The sequence below is a fragment of the Mustela lutreola genome, chromosome 2 (genome assembly GCF_030435805.1).
Source record: "Mustela lutreola isolate mMusLut2 chromosome 2, mMusLut2.pri, whole genome shotgun sequence".
Classification (NCBI taxonomy): Eukaryota; Metazoa; Chordata; class Mammalia; order Carnivora; family Mustelidae; genus Mustela; species Mustela lutreola.
Window position 1 is genome coordinate 169303058 of NC_081291.1, and position 24263 is coordinate 169327320.

Genomic DNA, 24263 nt, shown 5'->3' on the forward strand with positions numbered 1-24263 from the left:
TTGTAGGTCAATCCTTGCTTGCCTTTTTCTAGCTTTTGAGGTTTGTTGGTGATCTTTGGTGCTCCTTAACTTGTAGCTGCATCATTTCAATCCTCTGCCTTCACATGGTATCCTCTCTGCATCTGAACACCATTTTTCCTCTGTTCACATTTGTATCTAAATTTCCCTTTATTTTTTTTTTTTAATAAGAACATCAGTTGTATTGGATTTAGACAGCTCCTAATGATCTCATTTTTAACTTGATTACCTCTGGAAAGACTCTGTTTCCAAATAAGGTCACATTCAGAGATCTGAATTAGGGGTTAGGACTTTAGCATCTCTTTTGGAGAGCATATAATATAACCTATAATACTAAGTCCCAAAGAATGGACTCTCAGAGCATTGATAACCAGGATTCTGGAGAGATATGAACATTCCCTAGTACCAGAGCCACTTTCCTGCTTCTCCTGTTCCCTCCAAGTCCCATGCTCTCCCAGAATCCCAGGATTTTTCTTTTCTTTCTTTCTTTTTTTTTTTTTTTTTTTGTTTGTTTTAAATGTTCCTGCCTCAGAGCCAGGAGATTTCTAACAATTCTAAGTGGCTGCTGACTGATTTGATGAGCTGTCAGGACTCTGGTATCTCATGGAAGGTTATGTAAGTGACACAAAGCAAGAATTTTGAAATTGTTTGCCATTCTCATAGAACCAGGAGAAACCCTCGTGTACAGTAAATGGATCAGTCAACATTTCCAGGGCACCCACCATACCCTGAGCAGATATACATGGTATCTACGCAGCATGTCTCTATCGTCCTAAAAAAGTGAAGATCTAAGCGAGGAACTTCAACCCACTGCCGGTGTGTAGTGTCAGAGCAAGCCCATCCCTACAGAAAGCCTTCTCTGACAGTCCTAGACCTACTAGATACACAATATGCTTAACTGCAGCTGGAAACCAAAGACAGAAGTCTAGGGGAGGAGGAGATTTGGGTTGTTGAGGGAAATTGCTATACTCGAACATGGTGAGGCAGAGGTGGGAGAGGTCAGAGAAATGGTATTAAGAGGCAGGGAGAGCCAGGTCCCCAGCAACCTTGAGTCTGAGACTGAGGCAGCTTGAATTCTGTCTTGTAGTTAACGGGGATCCATTGAAGAGTTTCCAGTAGCTAAGAGTGAAATGATCAGATTTTCATTTTAGGAGTTTCAGTCTGGTGAGTGCCGTGAAGGGTGGATTAGGCAGAGCTGCCATGCCTGGAGTATTTAGCAATGTCTGTGGGATCATTTTGGGATCACTCTCCAGTGACTGGAGAGTGCCACTGACTGGGCAGAGTTCAGAGATCCTAATATTCATGCTAGGTGCAGGATAATCCTACCTCACAAAGAACTGCCCCTCCCAGAATGCCAGTTGTGCCCCCTCCTAGAAATACTGGGAAAAAGGAAGGATCAGCCAAAGATATTTCAGCTAGAAAGCATTGCAATTAATTTGTGCCTACAGCTTGATTTTTATGTCCATCAAAACACTGTGCATGGCACAACCTTATTTAGATACCATGTGATATGGAACAAATAGGCTGTGTGTTCTGCATAATTCCTGGCAAGCTAACTCACTTCAACATTTTCTTTCTCTCTCAGGAAAGCTTCTCTAAATACAATGAGCAGGATTCTTATAAAGTCAGATATTGAATTTTTAAAAAGTAATCATCTATCTGTAGTACTTAATAGCTATTGGTAATAAATCATTTGCCATGCCTATTATAACTGATAATGCACCAGTGGGTCCCAATATGATGAAAAAACACTAGGCTAGAGAGAACTGAGCACATCAACCGGAGGAAAAAGCAGACACAGGGAGGAGGAGATGAGTTTGAAAAAACAAAAAGAAAATTAGGTTGTGGAAACCTGATCTCTAGGGCAGAGTTTCTGACACTTTGCTGTATAACAGAAACTAACATAAAAATTCAAATTCTCAGGTCTCATTTCAGACCTACTGAATGAAAATCTCTGCAGTGGGACCCAGGAATCAAATGAATTCTCAGGTGATGCTGCTGGTCCCTTTGACCAGCAAATCTAGGTGATACTACCTTGTCTAGACCAGCGTATCTAGGTGATACTACATTGCTCACAAGGACCTCTCCCCAATCTTAATCATGTGGGGGCACCTTGCAGTTAATAGAATGCTGTCAATCTTTTGATGACATAATGAACCTTTAATGGAACCTTCTTAGTACGTTCTGCATTCCCAGACCTCTGAGCCTAGAATAAAGATACAAGGCCAGCCTTATCCTTGACTGACTACATGTGCTCTTTTTAAAACCCAAGCTGTGACTGTCTAGATTGCCCTCTTGCACAATATCTCCTAAACCCCTTCCTCCCCAAAAGAACCAGTTAGAGTCATCCAGCTTGAAAACGTTTTGGCAATTATCTCTCTAGCAGATTTTAAATGATTCCATGTATAAACAAGTCAGCATTTATATTTATACCTTCCTTTACAAAGAAAGAGTTTCTATGGAGTGACGTACAGTGAGCATCCAGAAAATACCCAGTAAAACACACGTATCCTCAACACCACCACCACCACCACCAGGGAAAATCTTGGGTTGGGGGACACAAAACCTAAGCTCTCTGGGAGGACAGAGCACGGTGGCCTTGATGAAGATGCTTCATGCCATTGAGGAAGCAGGGCAGAGCCTGTGAGGCTGGAATATCTTTCTATTTCCAAGGTACAATCTGCTTTCTGAGAGAGGTACTCGCTAGAGAAAAGTGAAAGGACAATGAAGAAAAATCAAAAATAGGAACCTGTGCTTTTTATATTACATTCTCTATGCTAAGGTTTCACACCCTCAGAAAAGCTGTGCTTCAAACATGGGCCAAATAGCAGCAAAGGGAGCCTCAGCCTCTAGTGTCATAACCCAGGAAAGAAAGAATTAGGGCAGTACCAGCCACAGAACACCAAGCATCCCTCCCTGTGGTAGAGGCTTCCTAAGGGCTAGGGGATGAGACTCATCTGAGCTACTCATCTGAGCCTCCTCACTGCAAATCAGGTAGAAAGGGAGGCAGATAAAGAGAAAGGGGGGTTTTTGTTTTTGTTTTTGTTTTTCCTAGAGCAGCATACTGGAAACTGATTTTTTAAAAAAGATTTTATTTATTTATTTGACAAAGAGAGAGAGATCACAAATAGGCAGAGAGGCAGGCAGAGAGTGGGGGGAAGCAGGCTCCCTGCCGAGCAGAGAGCCCAATGCGGGGCTTGTCCAGGACCTTGATATCATGACCTGAGCGAAAGGCAGAGGTTTAACCCACTGAGCCACCCAGGTGCCCCTGGAAACTGATTTTTTATTTCCCAACCTCCTGCTCCCCAAATATCTGCTGCTGACCCTGACTTGTGCTCTGGAACACTTGTTTCTACCACATCAAAAAATAAAAGGCAGAAAACCGTATTCCTCAACAAGTTGAAAACCTAACATACATTTGGGGTTTGTAGCTTATCTGGATCCATTTCTACTTTCTTATTCAGAGAAACTGTCTCTTTGATATTGAGCCTCTAATGGATGAAATACCTTCCATTCAAATATACCTTTGCTGGCACAGGGGAGTTTTCTAGTGTGGCTTCCCGGGGTTGGAAGGACCGGTACACTGACTAGCCGCTTAGAATGGAACTTGCTCCCGGCCAGAGCCCATTCCCGTTGCATGTCCGCCACCAACCAGCTGGCTTTTGCATCGCTGGTCTCAACTTGCCTAACGAGAGTGCTGCTTTGTTTTAGAACACTAGCCTCCTCAGCCAGAAGAAGAAACTGGAGGTTGATGTTGCCAGGATGCAGAAAGAAGCCAAAGAGGCAGTGCAGAGGTGTCAAAATGCAGAAGAGAAGGTCAAGAAGGCAGCCACTGAGGTGGGTCCATTGACTGCTTCCTCACTCCCGTCTTCCAGAGTTGACCGGAGCGGTAGCCGAGGGGCAGAGGCAGATCCGCGGCCAGAAAGAATTCCATTGATTCTCCATACAGCCGGGAGCAGATTAGCTGACCCCTTTGCCTCTCTGTTCCCATTTTGAAAAATTAGGCCAATTAGCTCCTCCCTTCCAACCTACTCAGACATTAAAAAGGAGCCGTTGAATTGCTATAAGCAAAACCTCATGAAAGCAAGAGGGGTTTTTGTGTGTGTGTGTTTTTTTTAAAGCTAAGCCACTTTCCACTTGTGAATCAATACATCTAGAGTCTAGAAACAATTCTTCCTGTATGTCCCCACAAATAGCTATTTTCTTAGTGTCTGTAATGGTTTGATGATGATGATCTGGAAAGAAAGCTTATTTCACTTATCTCTTCCAACCCATACTGTTGTTTGAGTAGCACCATCAGGTTGGTAAAGAAGGGTTCCAGGGCTGGTGTACCTTCTTTATTTGAAAGTTTAAAATTGTGGATGGGGGTGCTTTTCCTAAGTGGCACTAACCTCAGCATTGGCAGCCAGCCTTGTCTGAAGCTTTGTGGGAACTGAAGAAAGGCCACTGCTGGGCACCCCCTGTGGGCAGATGCAACACTTCTCTCAAAGGGCATAGCAAGCAGAAGGTAACACTCGGCATAAAAATTAGCAGAGAGAGATGGAGGATCTTGCAGGCCCCAGGCTTGTTGAGCAGAGTGTACCCTTAACTGCAGCCTCCACTCGCTCTCTCCCCATCGAGTGACTCTGTGTAGTCCATCAACGCCCGACTATGTGTAGCAGCCCTGATTTTGCTATGTGAATGGAAGCTGATCCTCTTGATGAAAGGGGTATGGGAAGTGGGGAGACAAGACATTTAATTGGATTTTATATTAGTCATTTTAAAATTCAAAAGAGGGGAAGAGCTTGTGTCTATATTCGCCTGAGTTATTTGCCAGTTGAGGAGCTAAACAAAATCTTTGCGCCAAACCCCTGGATACCAGGTCACTGCAGAATCCAGCCCTCTCTAAGAATAGAGAAGTGTGCCTATCACCCAGCCATTTTGTATCAAGGCAGGCATTTCGTGATGGAAAAGAGGTATGTGAAAGCTTGGAAATGTTTGATGGCCAAGAGGAGAATAATATGCTTAGCATTTACGAAAATCCGCAAAGAGAGAATGGGATAAAAAGAGTGTCTACTCCAGCTTGGGAAATGTATGCAGTCATGCATTATGAAGACTAGCTGCTCTCGCGTGCCTTTATGAGAGTTTCTTGACAATGTTGAAAAATGAACCTCACTACCTCTTCCCCCACCTTCCAGTTTTCTAATAGATCAGCTCTGAGTCCCAACCCCACATAGCAGAACCCAGAGTTGCCTCCCTAATTCATTCTTTGCCCTCACCATCTGCACAGACGTCTCACACTTAAATTATACAGATGGTTGGTAACCTGATAGACAGAGAAGCTTTGGCTGGGAGGACAGTGTTCTTACATTAAATGCACTGAGAGATTCATGAACCAGTTCTTAATAATTTTGTCGAGACATCAAGCCCTTGTACACATAGCCAAAGCCAAGAGCAGGCTTCACAAACAAGAATTAACCTTCTTTGTGCCAGATTATTGGCACTGAAAGCATCTGTAGCTGCCAAATTCCTGAAGCCTAAACTTGTTTGCTGTTGTGAATCACAGAATTATAAAAGTGAGATGTGAAAGATTTTCATAGGCATCCTTCCGTACTTGTCCTGGTGCAAGATACTACAGGGCACGTCCCGGGTTTTCGTCTGCTCAGAGCTGTTGTTCCGGTTGGTCAGCTTTCTTTTGTGTTGTGCAGTGTTCATGCAGTGCTTCATCTCTAGATAGTTTCTGCTACCCCTCACCCCAGTTTCTCTGTAGCTGATGTCATCTTGATTGCCATATCGTTGACAAACGTGAGGGTGACCCAAGTTAAGGACAGAGGAAGACATGACATCTGGTCAAATCATGACCTGAAGATTGTGGGTGCAAATGAGAAGGTCACTTGGCTGCCGCCTTATCCCAGCTCCTTTCTTCTGTTTTAGGCAACGGACATATCAGAAGAACTGAAGAAGGAGCAAGACACCAATGCTCACTTTGAGAGGATGAGAAAGAATATGGAGCAGACAATTAAAGACTTACAAAAAAAGCTGGATGAAGCTGAACAGACGGCCGTGACAGGGAACAGAAAGCAAATCCAGAAATTAGAATCTAGGGTAGGCGTTTGCATGGGTCATGATGGGGTCATGATGACTCCAGATTCAAGGTCTTATCCTGGAATATCACTCCAAATGTTCCCTATTTCTCTAATCACTTCTGCTTTTTAGCACTTGTAGATCATTGAGAGCATCAGATCTCAATATACTTATTTATTCTTGTTTGACTTTGGGCGATCAACCAAGACTTTTATTGGGCTGGATTAACTCTGCCTCCCCTCTTCCTGCTAAGTGAGAATACATCTTCTTCCATTCAGCCACACCAACTCCAGGCTTCCCACAGCTGGAGTTACTTGTTGGGTACATCTGTGCAGTCTTGCTTTTGTGTCTTTGTTCCTGTTATTTGCTCTGCAGAGAATGCACCTTTTTTATTTGCCAGGGAAAGTGGAAGGGAAACAACTAAATCAAGGATCAAGAAATGCTTGGTGAAGATATAGGAAGGGCAGACGACAGTGACATTGCACCTGCCTTCAGGGAGCTTAACAACAAATAGAAAAATCTCTCTTGACTATTGAATCGATTTCAATGACTATGTACAAGTTGGTGACAAATGTTAGGAGGGGAGGAAGAAAATTTCACTGGGACTTGATGGTTCAGAAGGGCCCCTGACAAATACAGTATTGCTTTTGCACATTTATGGTATATCCATACAGTAGAATTCCAATGCACATCCATGGTACCTCCATATAATCATGCTGATTAATTAGGAATGAGGAAGAGCTCTGTAGTAGGTTCTGGAGATCCCACCTAGTGGTACAATGATGATAAAAGTCACCATCAATAGGTAGTGTCACAAGCTTTTGTGCAAGAGCAGAGGAAATCTAGAAGATGGGTGCACATACACATTTTGCTTAGGTTTTCAAAAAGAAGGGGTGACAGGATTAGACAAAAACGAATAAAAATAGCTACCCATAGGAGAAGAACACAGAGATGAAACTGAGACCTTCTGAATGAAACTTGTTCCATTGTTTTGACTGCAAAATCATATAAAGCATTTACATGCTTCCTAATTAAAAAACAAGTTTAAATCAAAGAGCAGAATAAAACAAATCAATCCTTAAAATGTTAACAAAAATGGAAACAAGTGAAGCTAACTGTGTATCAATTTGGGGAGCATAAAACCCACAGATGAATTATTCCCAGTGACTTTTAAACATAGTGCTTTGTACATGCCTCATGGGATACATCTAAGGACAAAAGAAAAAAAAATAGCAAATGAAGTACTGTACTTGCAGTTTCAAATAGCGGTATCTTATTACTACTATGAGTAAGACTAATATAATTCTTTAACCAATAATTATTTAATCTTTATTGTATAAGAACCAAGTTTTTTAGTATGAGAGAAAAAACATATAGGTATAAAATTCAAGAACTTAGAATATGTCTTTTTTCCCTAATAAAAAAATAATACAGGATTGATACTGGTATTTCCAATTCAAATTTAAGATTGCAGGCTTTAATTTTGTTCTTAATTCTGCTCTTTCTCCACCATTAAGTCCTAGAACCAGTGTTAACTCAGTAGCAATGAGCCCCTGATATCGGCTGATACTAAGGAATTATGATTAATTTTCTTAAAAACATAATCATAATACTATTATCTGTTAGGATTACATGACGATATATTTACAGTGAAATTATATGATGTCTAAGGTTTTATGTAATAGTGATTTTCCCAGAGAAGTTTTAATACACTTAAAAAGACATGCAAGAAAACTTCATCTTAAAGGGGGGGTCTCATCGCCTCATGTCTCATTCAATAGAACTATGTTTTAGGCTCCTGTGTGATAGGGGGTTAGAAGATTATTTTAATGGGCTTCCTCTATAAAGAACTGGTACACCTGCTGACTTGCTCTCCCTGAGGAAGAGCAAGAGCAGTGTGTCTGAAGTGGGGGGAGGGAAGCAGGGAGTAAGAGATGGGGTCAGACGTTCCGGGCACATTCCTGCCTCGGGCATTAGACTGCAATTTTTAAAAGGATAGTCAGGGAGGCCCTGTGGAGAAGGTGGCATTTGTGTCAAGAAGAAGGCAGGGGAGAGAGCCACGGACATCGAGGGGAAGAGAAGGAGCAACCAATACCCTTCCTCCCTCAAGTCTCTACCCCCGTTTCCACTTTATTTCTCCAAACTCACCACTGAACATATCCTATATTCTGCTTTGTGTGTTCCCCCTCATTAAAATGTATGCTCATATAGGGGAGAGATTTTTGTTTGTTCTGTGCACGGCTGTATCTCTAGCCTTGGGGTCTGGTGTGTGGCTGGCATAAAATATTTGTTGAAGGAATGTTAACTTTGCTTATAGGACTCCGTCAGGCTGCAGGCAGGTTGTCAGTGTGCTATAGCTCGCCCACACAACAGGGCTGCCGGGCGGCAACATGCCGCATCCGCCAGAGCCTCAAGGTCAGATTTCAGAGAGTCAGAGCGGACCATGGAGAAGGCAGTTTAAGACCACAGAGCACAGTGGCTGGTTCCTTTTTTTTTTTTTTTTTTTAATTTTATTTAATTTAAATTTTATTATTTTTGATTTATTTATTATTATATTTTTAATGAAAGTGGCTGGATCCTTAAAGGGTGCTCTATGTAGCTGATTCTCCGCATACTCACCGATGTTCCTACACACGCATATGTGTGTATTTTGTGATCTAACAGGAGAATTGTCACTTCTGCGTGGATGAGCCTCTCACTGCCTTCAGAGTTTAAAGAGGCCTTTTATAAAGAATTTAATCCACAGAATTTAATCCACTCGCTTTTAGCGAGCCAGGGTTCCCAGAGACGGGGCCCTGTTTAATCATGGCCGGATGGAGAATGAACGCATCTTTCTAGATGACGTCGTTCTATTGCAAAGGACCGTGCCAGTCGGCAAATACGATGTCACCCTGGCTTGCTGGCGGCCAGCCTGTGGTCTGAGGTCAGGGTTTCGTTGCAGGTTTGCAAACTAGAAGGTCAACCGGAGGACGAAATCCGTCGCAGGGCAGAGGCCCAGGAGGGAGCCGGCAGGCTGGAGCGATGCGTCAGAGAGCTGACCTGTCAGATCCTCCTGGAATCTGTTGGGGTGCTGGAGAAACGTGCTCCTTCAAGCCTGAAATGGCCTTCCGGGTCTCCTGCTGTTCTCTCTCCATCTTCGCCCTCCCTCAGCGGTAGACACGGACTGACAATCCCAGGGCTTCTGTGCTATTCGGGGTTTGGGACGGTCCCTTTTCAGAGCTTACAGGTTGCAAAATGGGAGTGGCACGTCGCAATTAGAAGCGAAAAGCTATTTATACGGTGCTGGTTTTGTCACATATAACGTCTGCAGCGCTTGCAGAAAGATGCCTTCCTGTGAGAGGCTGAGTGAGAACAACGTGTAAATGAAGTGGCCGACAGAGAGTTGGGGGGGAGGGTCCTCAGCCGGCAGGTGACATGCGACCCTGGCTACCCCGGAGCAGGGGACATCCTCACCCCTAGTGTCTGGTAACACAAACCCTCCAGGCCCCCCAAGGACTCTGGTGCTGGTGCCAGGTGGTGGAAACACAGCAACGGTTCACGACGGGCCTCCAGAACTCTCAGCTTCTCTTCCTGTGGCCCAACGCTGGTCTCCAGCAATAACAGAGAAGTGGGAAGGCTTCTTACCAGGAATAAAGGCATTTCTGAAGCCACAAGATCATCCTTCCTTTCATGTTCATTTTCTAACCTATCTTCCCTTCAAATGGAAGGGCCCCTAGAGTCCATGAGACCAAAGGCCCCTCGGGGGCCTCGTGTCTTCCTCGCACAAGTTGGGGTGTGTATTCCAGTTGTCAAACACGGACGCCAGACGTCACTTTCTAGCCCTGTCCTGCCGCATGGTCTAGCTCATGCCGGCGAAAAGGCACCTTCACTCCAGGGGCCACCCACTTTCACAGCACCTTTGGATCTGCTCGTCTTGCTTCTGGTCCCTGAAGCTGAGTTGCTGTTTGAAATGCCAACATCTTCCTCCCTCGCAGCAGGAAGGATACTGTAGATAAGAAAGCAGAGCACTTCAGAAGCCCTGTCCTGGGCTAATTAAGATGAAATGAGCTACTTGCACAGCTCATCTTTCCTGAATAAGCGGTTCTTGTCTAAGACGAGTTAGTCTGGTGCTTCTTTAGGCTGCACTCCTTCTATCGAAACCACCCAGGAGTGAGCCCCTGGTATGTGCTGCAAAGGAGGTAAACAGCTTGGGAGCAGGAGAGAGGTGGTCTCCGCCCTTCTTTTGAGGAGGGTGAGGAAGTCCCGTGTGCAGCCTGTTAATAACGTCCAGGGTTTTCTTTTTATTTTCCTACAGATTATTCAGACATTTTTTTCTTCTGAAGACAAGTTCATTATAGAACAAAACACCAAAGCTATCCTTTTTTGGTTTTCATTGTCCCCAAGAATGCATTCTTGTTCTATTGTGTTTTCTTTGTTCTTCTCAGCAATAACCTTTTTGTTCCCTCAGGTACTAGCGTGGAGGAATAGTTCTTCATTTCTTCCAAGTGTCTGCACAGTGCTTAGAGTGTATCTACTCAATTACGCCATGATTTTTCTGCTGTTAAATCAGATAACACCTAGTGAGCACCTGTTTCACACAAGCTAAGCGCCGTAACGTTAAAGAGACATTGGAGAGCCCTCCACATTCCTTGATATCAGTACCTGGTTTTGAAATATCCAAGATAGATGCCGACTGGATCCAGTCTGTTCTCCTTGAACATCAAAATAACCACCAGGACTATGAGGTGGGGTGTTTCGTGATAGTCTTCTTTGGTGCCAATTGAAAATGTCGTTTCGAAAGGGGCCTAAATGTGGCTTTGCTTTCTGAGGAAAAATCCTCTGGGAATATCCTACTATATTAGAAAGGGAATCAAGTGTGACCCCAACCACTATAGTTGTATGACCAGTCCCCATTGAGCATTCGGAAGTTCATCCGATTTTCTCTCTTCAGTACCCAGAATAATGTGCTATAAAGCAGGACGTAGGACTAGGAACTTAGAACCGTTATAGAAGGTACAGACAGTTTTTCAGCAGCACCCCCCATCCACCTGCTCCATTTTATCTTCAACTGCTTTCTATATTCAAGGATCTATGTATAGATGTTATTTAATCCTTACAAATCTAATTACAGATATAGTGTCTTCCTTTTTAGAGATAAGGAAACAAAATGTGATTATTTGGGGTAACTTCTCTGGGAACCAGGTGCCAGGATAGAGTTCTAGAAGTACAAGAGATTTATCGGACATAACACCTGGAAAGACAAAGGGGAGAGCAAGAAAGATCAGGCAGAGAAAGCCTTTAGGCGACAGTGCAAGTCTGACACCCATGAAAGGAAAGGGTGAAGGAAGGATGATGGGCCAGGAGAGGCAGATTGCTGCGCACCTCTGAGCAGCCTCCAGCACAGAGGTTGCACGGAAAGGAGCCGCACGTTGGGCAGTGATGGCCAGGTCCTCATAACTGCTGGCTGGGCCCAGGTGTTGGCTGGGGGATCCCTGGGGAGTGGTGATCTCAGTGTGAATGCTATAGCGACTCCCAAAGGTGCTACAGCTGGAGGTTTTCCGGTAAGTGCCCACCTCACAGCTTGAAGGGAAATCTGAGCTGTGTACACCTCTGCCTACCACAGGGCTGAGATGTGAACCTAAGCCTGACAAAGGTTTTGCCTTCTCAAGCGGGAGGAACACTGTTAACATCAGCAACCGCTCCTAGGCTTCTTCAGTTTTCTTCTTTGTGGCTTCCTTGACCACGCAGTAAGTTTACTGGTCTCCGTGAATTGGGTTTAAGCAATTAAACTGCTATTGGTTTTAGAACTTCCCGTAAACACATAATTCTATGAGTCTTCAAATTTCTTAAACCTGGGATGGAGAGGGACAGGCAGATGAAAAGAGAATAGATTTTATTGAAAAAATAGAGTTGTCTCATTTCCTTATATCTTGGTCTCTGCTTTAGTAAGCGTAAAATTAGTAATGAATTATCTATGGTCAGATTGTACTTTAAGGTGGAGTGGGGAAGGACGCTAAGCGATACAAATGGCTTGAAGTTTTTTTCTTTACTCATGTATTTATTTATTTATATTCAGATAAAATTGACACATAACATTTCATTAATGTTGGGTGTACAATATAATTTGATGTTTGTTTACATTGTGAAATGATTATCACAAGTTTAATTAACATCCATCACTACACATAATTACAAAATCTTTTTTTCTTGAGATGAGAACTCTTAAGATTTACTCTCTTAGCAAGTTTCAAGTATACAACACTGTATTGTTAACCGCATTCACTATGCTCAACATTATATCTCTAGGACTTGTTCATCTTAAAACTGGGATTTTGTACCTCTTGACTACCTTGATCCATTTTTCCCACTCCCTACATCCCTACCACCAATCTGTTTTTTTTTTTTTTTTTCTGAGTCTGGTTTTTTAGATTTTACGTATACGTAAGATCATATATTATTTGTCTTTCTCTGACTTATTTCACTTAGTATAATGCCCTTAAGGATTGCAAATGGCAGGACTTCCTTCTTTTTTATGGCTGAATAATATTCCTCTCTGTGTGTATATACACATACTCCATTTCCTTTATTCATTTGGGTTTTTTGTTTGTTTGTTTTTTAAAGATTTTATTTATTTATTTATTTGAGGAAGAGAGATCACAAGTAGGCAGAGAGGCATGTAGAGAGAGAGGGGGAAGCAGGCTCCTTGCTGAGGAGAGAGCCCGATGCAGGGCTTGATTCCAGGACCCTGAGATCATGACCTGAGCCAAAGGCAGGCACTTAACCCACTGAGCCACCCAGACACCCCCATTCATTCATTTGTTGATAGACACTTAGGTTGTTTCCATGAACATGGGGATGCAAGTATCTTTTTAAGATAGTGTTTGTTTCCTTCAGATAAATAACCAGAAGTAGGATTGCTGAATCATATGGTAGTTCTATTTTCAATTTTTTGAGGAAACGTCCATACCATTTTCCACAGTGGCTGCACCAGGTTGCATCCCCTTTTCTTGTTTTCTCATTAACACTTGTTATTTCTTGTCTTTCTGATATCTCATTGTGATTTTGATTTGCATTTCCCTGATGGTTAGTGACGTTGAGTACCTTTTCATGTACCTATTGGCCATATATATATCTTCTTTGAAAAAAATGTCCATACAGATCCTCTGTTCATTTTTTAGAACTCCAGTATAATTAATGTACAATGTTATATTAGTTTCAGATACTCAAGATTGTATTTCAACAATTCTATACATTACTCAGTGCTCATGGAGATAAGTGTACTCAATTTCCTTCACCTATTTCACCCATCCCCCAAACACCTCCCATCTGGTAACTACCAGTTTGTTTTCTATATTTAAGAGTCTGCTTTTCATTTGTCTCTTATTTTATTTGCTTGTTTATTCTGTTTCTTAAATTTCATATATGAGTGAAACCATATGGTATCTGTCTCTCTCTGACTGACTTACTTTACCTAGCCCTATACCCTTTAGATCTATCCATGTTGTAGCAAATGACAAGATTTCATTCTTCTTTAGAGCTGAATAACATTCTGTGTGTATATATACCACCTCTTCATTCATTCATCCTTTGATGGATACTTGGGTCGCTTCCATATTTTCGCTATTGAAAATAATGCTGCAATAAACATAAAGGTGCATATATCTTTTTGAATTAATGTTTTCATATTCTTTGGGTAAATACTTAGTAGTGGAATTACTGGATCATATGGTAATTATTTTTTGAGGACCCTTCTTACTGTTTGCCACAGTTACTGCACTAGTTTGTGTTCCTACCAACAGTGCCTGAGGCTTCCTTTTTCTCCCTTTTTCTTGTTGTTGTTTTTATTTTAGCCATTCTGATAGGTGTGAGGTGATATCTCATAGTTGTTTTGATTTGCATTTCCCTGATAATTAATGATGCTGAGCATCTTTGCATTTCTGTTTCTCAGCCTTTTTTTTTAAATTATATTTTTTGTTTTCAGTTTTGTTCTGTTATTCAGTTGTATGAGTTCTTTATGTATTTTAGATATTAATCCCTTATCAGGTATAGGATTTAAAATATTTCTTCCTATTCTATGGGCTGCCTATTTATTTATTTATTTATTTATTACTGTTTCTTTTGCTGTATGGACATTTTAGAGTTTGCTGTAGTCTCACTTATTTATTTTTGCTTCTGTTGCCTTTGTTTTTGCTGTCAAATCTAAATTTCATAGTCAAGACCTATTTTGAGGAGCTTACCCCATGTTTTCTTCTAGAAGTTTTATGGTTTCATATCTTACATTTAAGTCTTTAAGCCATTTTGAGCTAATTTTGTGTATGGTATAAGAAAGTGGTCTAGGGAAGCCTGGGTGGCTCAGTTGGTAAAGCAGCTGCCTTCGGCTCAGGTCATGATCCCAGGGTTCTGGGATCGAGTCCCACATCGGGCTCCTTGCTCAAAAGGGAGCCTGCTTCTCCCTCTGCCTCTGCCTGCCTCTTTGTCTGCCTGTGCTCACTTGCTCTCTCTCCCTCTGTCTCTGACAAATAAATAAATAAAATCTTAAAAAAAAAAAAAAGAAAGTGGTCCAATTTCATTAGTTTCATTCTTTTCCTTGTGGCAGTCGAATTTCCCCAATACCATTTTTTCAAGATACTCTCCTTTTGTATTCTTAGCTCCTTATCATAAAGTAATTGACCATTTATATGTGGGTTTATTTCTGGGCTATTTTGTTTCATTAATCTATGTGTCTGTTTTAATGTCAATACCATACTGTTTTGATTACTATAGCTTTATAATACAGTTTAAAATCGGGTAGCATGGTGCACTGAGTTTTCTTCTTTCTCAGTTCCTTTGGCTATTTGGGGTCCTTTGTGGTTCCATACAAATTTTAAAATTGTTTATTCTATGTCAGTGAAAAATGTAATTGAAATTATGATAGGCATTGCATTGAAACTGTAAATTGCTATGTGTAATATAAACATTTTAATAATATTAATCCTTCCAGTCCATGAACATGGATTACCTTTCCATTTAATTTGTGTCATCTTAAATTTCTTTCATTAATGTCTTATAGTTTTCAGGGTGTAGTTCTTTCATCCCTCTCGTTAAATTTATTCCTAAGAATTTTTATCCTTTTGATGCATTTGTAAATGGGATTGTTTTCTTTTCTTTCTTTTTTTTTTTAAGATTTATTTATTTTAGAGAGCAAGCACAAGCAGGGGGAGGGGAAGGGGGAGGGGTAGAGGGAGAGGGAGACAAGCAGACTCTGTGCTGATCAGGGAACCCATCCTGGGTTCCATCCCAGGATGCTGAGATCATGACCTGAGCTGAAATCAAGAGTCAGATGTTTAACTGACTGAGCCACCCAGTGCCCTGAGATTATTCCTTTTTTTTTTTTTTTCTTTTCTCTTTTCTTTTTTTTTTCAGGATTGTTTTCTTAATTTCTCTTTCTGATAGTTTGTCACTAGTGTACAGAAACACAATGGATTTTTGTATGCTGATTTTATATCCTGCAACTTTACTGTTTATTGTTGCTAATAGTTTTTGGTGGAGTCTTTAGTTTTTGTTTTGTTTTGTTTTGTTACATATGCTGGTGTATTATCTTCAAATCAAGGTTCTTTTACTTCTTCCTTTCTGATTTGGATGCCCTCTATTTCTTTTTCTTGCCTAATTGCTCTGGCTGAGACATCCAGTAATATGTTGAATAAAAGTACTAAGAGTAGGCATCTTTGTCTTGTTTCTAATCTCAGAGGTAAATCTTAGTTTTTCTTGAGTATAATGTTAGACAGCTAAGTGAGTTTTTCATATATAGCGTTTATTATCTTGAGAGATAACACTTTATACCTACACTATTGGGAGGTTTTATCATGAACTGATGTTGAATTTTGTCAAATGCTTTTTCTGCATGTAGTGAGATGATCATATGATTTCTATCCTTCATTTTGTTAATGTGGTGTATCACATTGACTTACAGATATCAAACCATCTTTGCATCCTTGGAATAAATCCAATTTGATCATGGCATGTGATCCTTTTAATGTATCATTGAATTCAGTTTGCTAATATTTTCTTGAGGATTTTCATATCTATGTTCATCAGGGATACTGGACTGTAATTTTCTTTCTTTCCTCTCTCTTTCTCTCTTATGGTTTGATATCAAGGTAATGCTGGCCTTGTAAAAGGTGTTGGAAGTGTTCTTTCCTCTTCAATTTTAGGAAGGAATTTGGGAAGAAGTGATATTAATTCTTCTTTAAACATTTGAAAGAATTTACCAATGAAGACATCTGGTCCTGGACTTCTGTTTTTTGTGGGTTTTTTTTTTTTTTATTACTATTCCAATTTCCTTGCTATAATTGGTCTGCTCAGATTTTTTTTTTTTTTTTTTTTGGTATTAAGATTGATTGATTGATTGATTTTGATTTTTTAAAAGATTTTATTTGTTTATTTTTGTGTGTGTGTGAGAGAGAGAGAGAGAGAGAGAGAAAGTACATGAGCAGGGGGAGGGGCAGAGGGAAAAGCAGACTCCTGCTGAGCAGGAAGCCAATGCAGAACTTGATCCCAGGGCCCCAGGACCATGACCTGATCCAAAGGCCAACACTTAACCAACTGAGCAACCCAGGTGCCTGAGTTTTGTTTTTATCATTTCATTTTTTTATCATAATAAATGTACTCTTTAATCCCCATTTAAACCCCATTTCACTTAGCATTATTCTCTCTGGTTCTGTCCCTGTTGTAAATGGCAAGATTTCATTCTTTTTTATGACTGAATAATATACCAATAATATGGCTGAAAACACACACACACACACACACACACACACACACACATACACCACATCTTTATCCATTCATCTAATGAAGGACTTGTGGGCTGCTTCCATAGTTTGGTTATTGTAAATAATGGTACAGTAAACATCAGGGTGCATGTATCCCTTTGAATTAGTGTCTTTGTATTTTTTGGGTAAAATACCCAGTAGTGCAATTTCTGGATCTTAGGATATTTCTATTTTTAATTTTTTGAGGAAACTCCATACCGTTTTTACCAATATGCATTCTGCCCAACAGGGTAGGAGAGTTCCTTTTTTCCCCACATCCTTGCCAAACTTGTTGTTTCTTATGTTTTTGATTTGTTCATATTTTCTCTTTATTCATGATTAAGTCTTGGTAGATTGTATGTTCTAAGAATTTATCTATTTCTTTTAGGCTGTCCAAATCTTTAGATATAATTGTTTATAATACTTTCTTATAATCCATTGCATTTCTAGGGTATCATTTGTAGTGTCTCCTCTTTCATTTTTAATTTTATTTGAGTCCTCACTCTTTTCTTGGTGAGTCTAGCTGAAAGTTTATTTAAAATGTTGCTATTGTTGAAGTATAGGTGACACAGAATGTTATATTAGTTTCATGTGTACAACATAGTGATTTGACATCTCTAGATGTTATGCTATATTCTCTACAGTGTAGCTACCATCTACCACCATATAATACTATTAACATACCATTGGCTATATTCCCTATGCTGTGCCTTTCATCCCATGACTAATTCATTACAAAACTGGAAGACTGTACCCTCCCACTCCCCTTACTTCTTTTGCTCATCCCCAACACCACTGGCAACCACCAGCTCTCTGTATTTAAGATCTTGTTTTGCTATTTTTGTTAGTTCTTTCATTTTGTTTTTTAGATTACACATGAAAGTGAAATCATATAGTACTTGTCTTTCTCTGTCTGGGTTATTTTATTTAGCATAATACCCTCTAGGTCCATTCATGTTGCTGCAAATGTAAGCCTGCATCCTTTTTTATGGCTTAGTAATATTCCATTGTTTATATATATCACATCTTTTTTCATTAATCTCTGTGTTGACACTTAGGTTGTTTCCACATCTTGGTATTGTAAACAATGCTGCAGTAAAATAGGGGTGCATATATCTTTGCAAATTAGTGTTTTTGTATTCTTTGGGTAAATACCCAGTAGGGGCATTACTGGATTGGTATTTACTATGGTACTTGTATTTTTGGTTTTTTGAGAAACTTCCATACTGTTTTCCCTAGTGGCTTCATCAACTTACCAACTTACATTCTCACTAATTCGCTATTAGTGAGAATGTAAGTTTCTCCACATCCTTGCCAACATTTTTTTTTTTTTCTTTTAGCCATTCTGACAAGTGTAAGGTAATATTTCATTTGGGTTTTGATTTGCATTTCACTAATGCCTAGTGATGGTGAGCATCTTTTCCTATGTCTATTGGCCATCTATATGCCTTCTTTGAAAAATGTCTTTTCACATCCAATGCACATTTTTAAATCAGATTATTTGGGGCTTTTGGTGTTGAGTTATATAAGTTCTTCATAAATTCTGGATATTAACCCCTTGACAGGTATATCATTTGCAGATATATTCTCCCATTTAGTAGGTGGTACTTTTGTTTTGTTGGTGATTTCCTTTACTGTGCAAAAGATTTTTAGTTTGGTATAATCCCAATAGTTTATTTGTGCTTTTATTTCCCTTGCCTAAGGAGACATGCCCATAAAAAATAAATAAAATAAATTAAAAATAGGAAACATCCATGAATATGTTGCTAAGGCTGATATCCAAGAGATTACTGCCTATGTTTTCTTCTAGGAGTTTTATGGTTTCAGGTCTCACATTAAAGTCTTTAATACATTTTGAGTTTATTATTGTGTATGGTGTAAAAAAGTGGTCCAGTTTCATTCTTTTGCAGATTTCACAGCATCACTTATTGAAGAGACTTTGTTTCCTTCTTGTGTAGTCTTGCTGCCTTTGTCATAGGTTAACTGACTATATAGGTGTAAGTTTCTTTTGGGGCTCTCTGTTCTGTTCAGTTGATCTATGTATTTATTTTCATGCCCGTACTGCACTGTTTTATTATAACTTTATAGTACATCTTGAAATCTGAGATAGTTTTATTCTTCTTTCTCAAGATTGCTTTGGCTATTTGGGTTCTTTTGTGCTTCTACAAATTTTAGTATTATTTGTTCTAGATCTGTGAAAAATACTATTAGTATTTTGATAAGGACATTGAATCTCTAGAATTGTTTTCTTAATTTATCTTTCTTCCACTTCATTTCAGTGTATTGAAAAGCAACAGATTTATGTATATTAATTTTGTATTTGGTAGCTTTACTGAATTCATTTATTCATTTCTTCTAGATTATCCATTTGGGGGGCATATTAATTGTTTATAGTAGTTTCTTATGATCCTTTGCATTTATGTGGCATCAGTGGTAATGTCTCCCCTTTCATTTCTATTTTTATTTGAGTCCTCTCTTTTTTTCTTCGTGAGTCTTGTTAAACACTTATCAATTTTATCTTTTTTAAAAAAACAGCTCTTAGTTTCATTTTCTATTGTCTTTTTAGTCTTTCTTGATTTATTTTCATTCTGATATTTGTTATTTCCTTCCTTTTAGAACTTAGGTCTTCGATTTTTCTTCTAGTTCCTATAGCATAAAATGAGGTTGTTTATTTGAGATCTTTCTTCATTTCATAATGTGGACATTTATTACTATGAACTTCCCTCTTAGAATCACTTTTGCTATATCCTATAAGTTTTGGTATGTTGTATTTCCATTTTCATTTGCCTCAAGGTATTTTTTTTTTTTTATGGAGAAAAAGTAAGTTTATATTGATAAGAGGTAAAATTCATAATGAAGAAATTAGAGGTACCAACATTTATGTGATAAATAATACTGCATCAAAGTATTTTAAAGAACAGCTTCTTATTTTGTTTTAGTTTCAAAGGTAGAGTTTAATGATTTGTTAGTTGCATATAAGCCTCAAGGTTTTTTTTTTTTTTTTTCTTTTTTGGTGTTTTTTATTTCTCTTTTAATTTATTCTTTGATGCATTGGTTGTTTAGAGAATATTTGTGAATTTTCCAGGTTTTTTTCCTTATACTTTCAGTTTCATAGTGTGTGGTCAGAAAAGACACTTGGTATGATTTCAGTGCTTTTAAATTTGTTAAGACTTGTTTTGTGGACTAACATATGATCTATTCTGAGGAATGTTATACGCATGCTTGAGAATAATGTGTATTCTGTTGCTTTTGGTTGGAGTGTATACAGTCTGTTAAGTCCATCTGTTCTAATGTTTTGTTTAAGGACTATGTTTCCTTAATGATTTTCTGTCTGTATGATCCATCCATTGATGAAAATTGGGTATTAAAGTTCCCTATTATTTTTTGTGTTGCTGTTTGTTTTTCCCTTTTGTTCTGTTAATATTTGCTTTATATATGTAGATGTTCATATATTAGTGCATAGATATTTACAAATGCTATATCCTCCTATTGGATTGACCCCTTAATCATTATAGAATGACCTTTGTCTCTTATTAAAATCTTTGTCTTAACATCTGTTTTGTCTGATAGAAATGTAGCTACTCTACCTTCATTTTGGTTAACATTTGCTGGGAATATCTTGCTGCATTCCTTTACTTTTAGTCTGTGTGTGCCTTTAGATCTGAAATGAGTCTCTTATAGGCAGCAGGTAGATGATTCTTTTTTTAAAAAAATATTTTATTTATTTATTTAACAGAGAGAGAGTGATCACAAGTAGGTAGAGAGGCAGGCAGAGAGAGAGGGGGAAGCAGGCTCCCTGTTGAGCTGAGAGCCCTATGTGGAACTTGATCCCAGGACCCTGAGATCATGACCTGAGCTGAAAGCAGAGGCTTTAACCCATTACGCCATCCAGGCACCCCGAGTCTTGTTTTTTAATCCATTCAGCCACTATGTCTTTTGATTGGAGAATTTGGTTCACTTACATTTAAAGTAATGATTGACAGGGGTGTACATAATTGCCGGTTTGTTAGTTTTCTGGTTGTTTTATAATTCCCTTCTTCCTTTTTCTGCTCTTGCTTTCTTTGTGATTTGATGATTTTCTGTAGTATGCTTAGATTCCTTTCTCTTTATCTTGTGTATCTACTCTATCTACTGCAGGTTTTTGCTTTGTGGTTACCATGAGGCTTACATAAAACAACCTGTATTTATAATAGTCTATTTTAAGCTTCAATTGGGATGCGTTCTAAATCTCTATATTTTCGCTCTCCTCTCTACTCACATTTTATGTTTTTGATATCATAATATACATATTTTTATCTGTGTATTCATTAACAGATTTTGGAAGTTGGTTCTTTTTACTTTTTTTCTTTTAACCTTCATACTAGATATATAAGTGACTTATCAACCACCAGAACAGCATTATATTACCTTAATTTTATATATTTATCTTTACCAGTGAAATTTATTTGTTCATATTCTTTTACTTATTAGTGCCCTCTCATTTCAGTTTACAGAGTTCCATTTAACATTTCTTATAAGGTCAGTCTAATGATACTGAATGCCTTCATGTTTTTCTTGTCTGGAAAACTATTTATCCCTCCTTCAATTCTGAAGGACAACTTTGCTGGGTATTCTTATTTGGTGGGATTTTTGTTTGTTTGTTTTTTGTTTTTTTTCCCTTTCAACTCTTTGACTATATTATACCATTTCCTACTGCCCTGGAAAGGTTTTGTTGAAAAATCTGCTTATACAGTCCTATGAGGTTTCCTTTGTATGTAACAAGTTGTTTTTCTCTTGCTACTTTTAAGATTCTCTTTCTGACTTTGACAATTTAATATTGTGTGTTTTGGTGTGGGCCTCTTTGGGTTCATTTTATTTGAAAGTCTCTGAATTTCCTGGATCTAAATGTCTGTTTCTTTCCCCAAGTTAGAGAAGTTTTCAACCATTATTTTTTTCAAATTTTGTCTGCCATTTTCTCTCTTTATTCTCCTTCTGGGACCCCTATAGTACAAATATTCGTCTGCTTGATGTTCTTCTCTAAATCGCTTAAGCTATGTTCACTCTTTATTTTATTCTTTATCATTTTGCTGTTCTGATGAGATGAATCCCACTGCCCTGTCTTCGAGTTTGCTGATCCATTCTCTTGCTTCTCCTAGTCTGCTGTTTTACTTTTTAGTCCACTAATTGTATTCTTCATCATTGTGATTCTGTTTGGTACTTTCTTATATTTTCTGTCTCTTTGTTGAAATTTTCATTTTGTTCATGCATTGTTCTCCTGAGCTTGGTGAGCATCTTTATGACCATTATTTTGAACTCTTTATCAGATAAATCACTTACCTCTTTTTCTGAGATTTTATTTTGTTCTTTGGTTTGGAGCACGTTCCTCTATTCCTTCATTTTCTTTGCTTCTCTGTACTGGTTTCTCTGTGTTACATAAAAAAGATACCTCTCCCAGTTGTGACTGAGAGGTCTCATGTAGGAGATGATCTTTATTGTTCAACACTTCTCTAGCTCTTGGTTGTTCCTAAAATCTTTGTAATTGTCCAAGCAGTCTTCTTTGGTCTGAGTGGCTCCCAATAGTTGACGATGTCCTAGCCTATTAGAGTCCCAAAGGGGAGATCTCAGTACCTAGATGCAGGCTGATTGGAAGCTGATCTTCAGGTAAGATCTTTTTTTTTTTTTAATTTTTTTTTTAAATTAACATATAATGTATTATTAGCCCCAGGGGTACAGGTCTGTGAATCGCCAGATTTACACACTTCACAGCACTCACTATAATGCTTATGTTCCCCAGGTCCATAACCCAACCACCCTCTCCCTACCCCCCACCCCTGGCAACCCTCAGTTTGTTTTGTGAGATTAAGACTCTCTTATAGTTTATCTCCCTCCTGATCCCATCTTGTTTCATTTATTCCTTTCCAGGTAGGAAAATATGCAAATATACCTCTTCTAAGGGAAGACTGAGAGAAGGACATTTCTGTCTGTTTTCTTTGTGCTGAGACTTGAGGTGCTAGCCATTTAAGAACTGTTTCTTTGTTTACTGCCATTCCATTGATCCTGTGAGCATAAACCTTGCTGACCACCAGAGCCAGGCTATCAAGAGATGTGTCTTCTGGACAGAGTTACACAATCCAGGGCACCAGATCTGTACACAAACTCCTTTCTTGGCAGCATCAGCCAGCAAGGGTAGAACAGATGGAGAGTATAAAGCTGGCCCCACCAGTTTCCCAGTCTCTGGAGAAGATTGCAGTCAGTCCCTTGATGTATGTTAAATTAGAAGCAAACTCCTCAGTCACAGCTACTAAGATAAATAAATTGGTTTCTTTTACAGAATGATGGCATTTCAGTATGCTCCTTCTATACTGTGCCATGGCAGGGGAAGGGGCAGCTGATTAAGCAGTTTTTGTTTGTTGCAGTCCTACGGGACCACTAGCCACTAGAGCCATAACTTCATGAGGTATTCCCTGGGTTGCAGCCACAAAACTAGGGAGCCAAATATGCACAAGCTCCTTTCTGAGAGATATGAGAAACCTGGAGTGAGGTAGGGAGCAAGTGTGAATATGATGCCTACTTGCCTCTCCAGTATCTGGAGAGTATTGTAGTCAGCCCCTTGACGTGTTTAAATTAGAAGCCTGCCCCTAGCCTTTTGCTGCTAAGGTAAGCAAAGAGGCCTCTTTCGTGGAAAGACTGGGTGTTTCTATCTGTTACCTCATGCTGTGTCCAGGAGGAGGGGATATTGACTGAACTTACAGAGGTGGGAATAAGCAGGGGAGCTGTGAGGTAATAGATGGGCCTAGCCGGAGTGGAGGAAGTTTGTGGAAGGTAGTGGAAGGTAGGTAGAAAGACCATGAAAGTCATCAAAGATGTTGACATTTGATGAAATAGGTAAGATGAAAACAGGAAAATAAGTTGAGCAGCAGGGGTAGGTCTTGATTAAATCAATATCTCAGCCATAAGCCAGTTGAGATGTTCTTCTTTCGGGAAGCTCAACAGTTCCAGAATGGAGATATTCTAGTTAAAGAGACATAGGAAATTGGAGGATGTGCAGAATCTTGCCTGCCTGCATACCTCTCCTTTCCTGTTTCCTCAAAATACACAAGGCTCTGTAAAGCTTAGTTGAGAAATACTACCTTAGTAGATTTTGTTTCTCTAGCCCAAGCCTGGATTGCAATGGAAGCAATGAGAATGTACATACCAACATGGCATCGCTTACAGAATTTTCCTATCTCTGATGATGCCCACACCAGAATTCCAGAAATCTTACCTTTTCTATAGTTTCATTATCCAAAGCCAAGAGTCAGTTAGAAAGTTCAAGGAAAGAGTTGATTAGTGAGATAGGATTAGAGAGAGATTAGTAGGCTCTCAGTTCCAGGTCTTAGATTCATTTGTGTAGAATAGTCAGGAGTTCAGAGAGCAAAGAGAGGAGGATTCGTT

The 24263-nt window shown here is 39.3% G+C and overlaps 1 protein-coding gene across 1 annotated transcript in view; it reads left to right on the forward strand.

The window, feature by feature from the left end:
• MYH15 (myosin heavy chain 15) overlaps positions 1-24263 on the forward strand; it is a 150646-nt gene that overhangs the window by 122668 nt on the left and 3715 nt on the right. Inside the window, 4 exon segments of the mRNA XM_059165068.1 lie at positions 3730-3855; positions 5932-6102; positions 9023-9192; positions 9299-9439. Coding sequence (XP_059021051.1) covers positions 3730-3855; positions 5932-6102; positions 9023-9192; positions 9299-9439 — 608 coding nt within the window.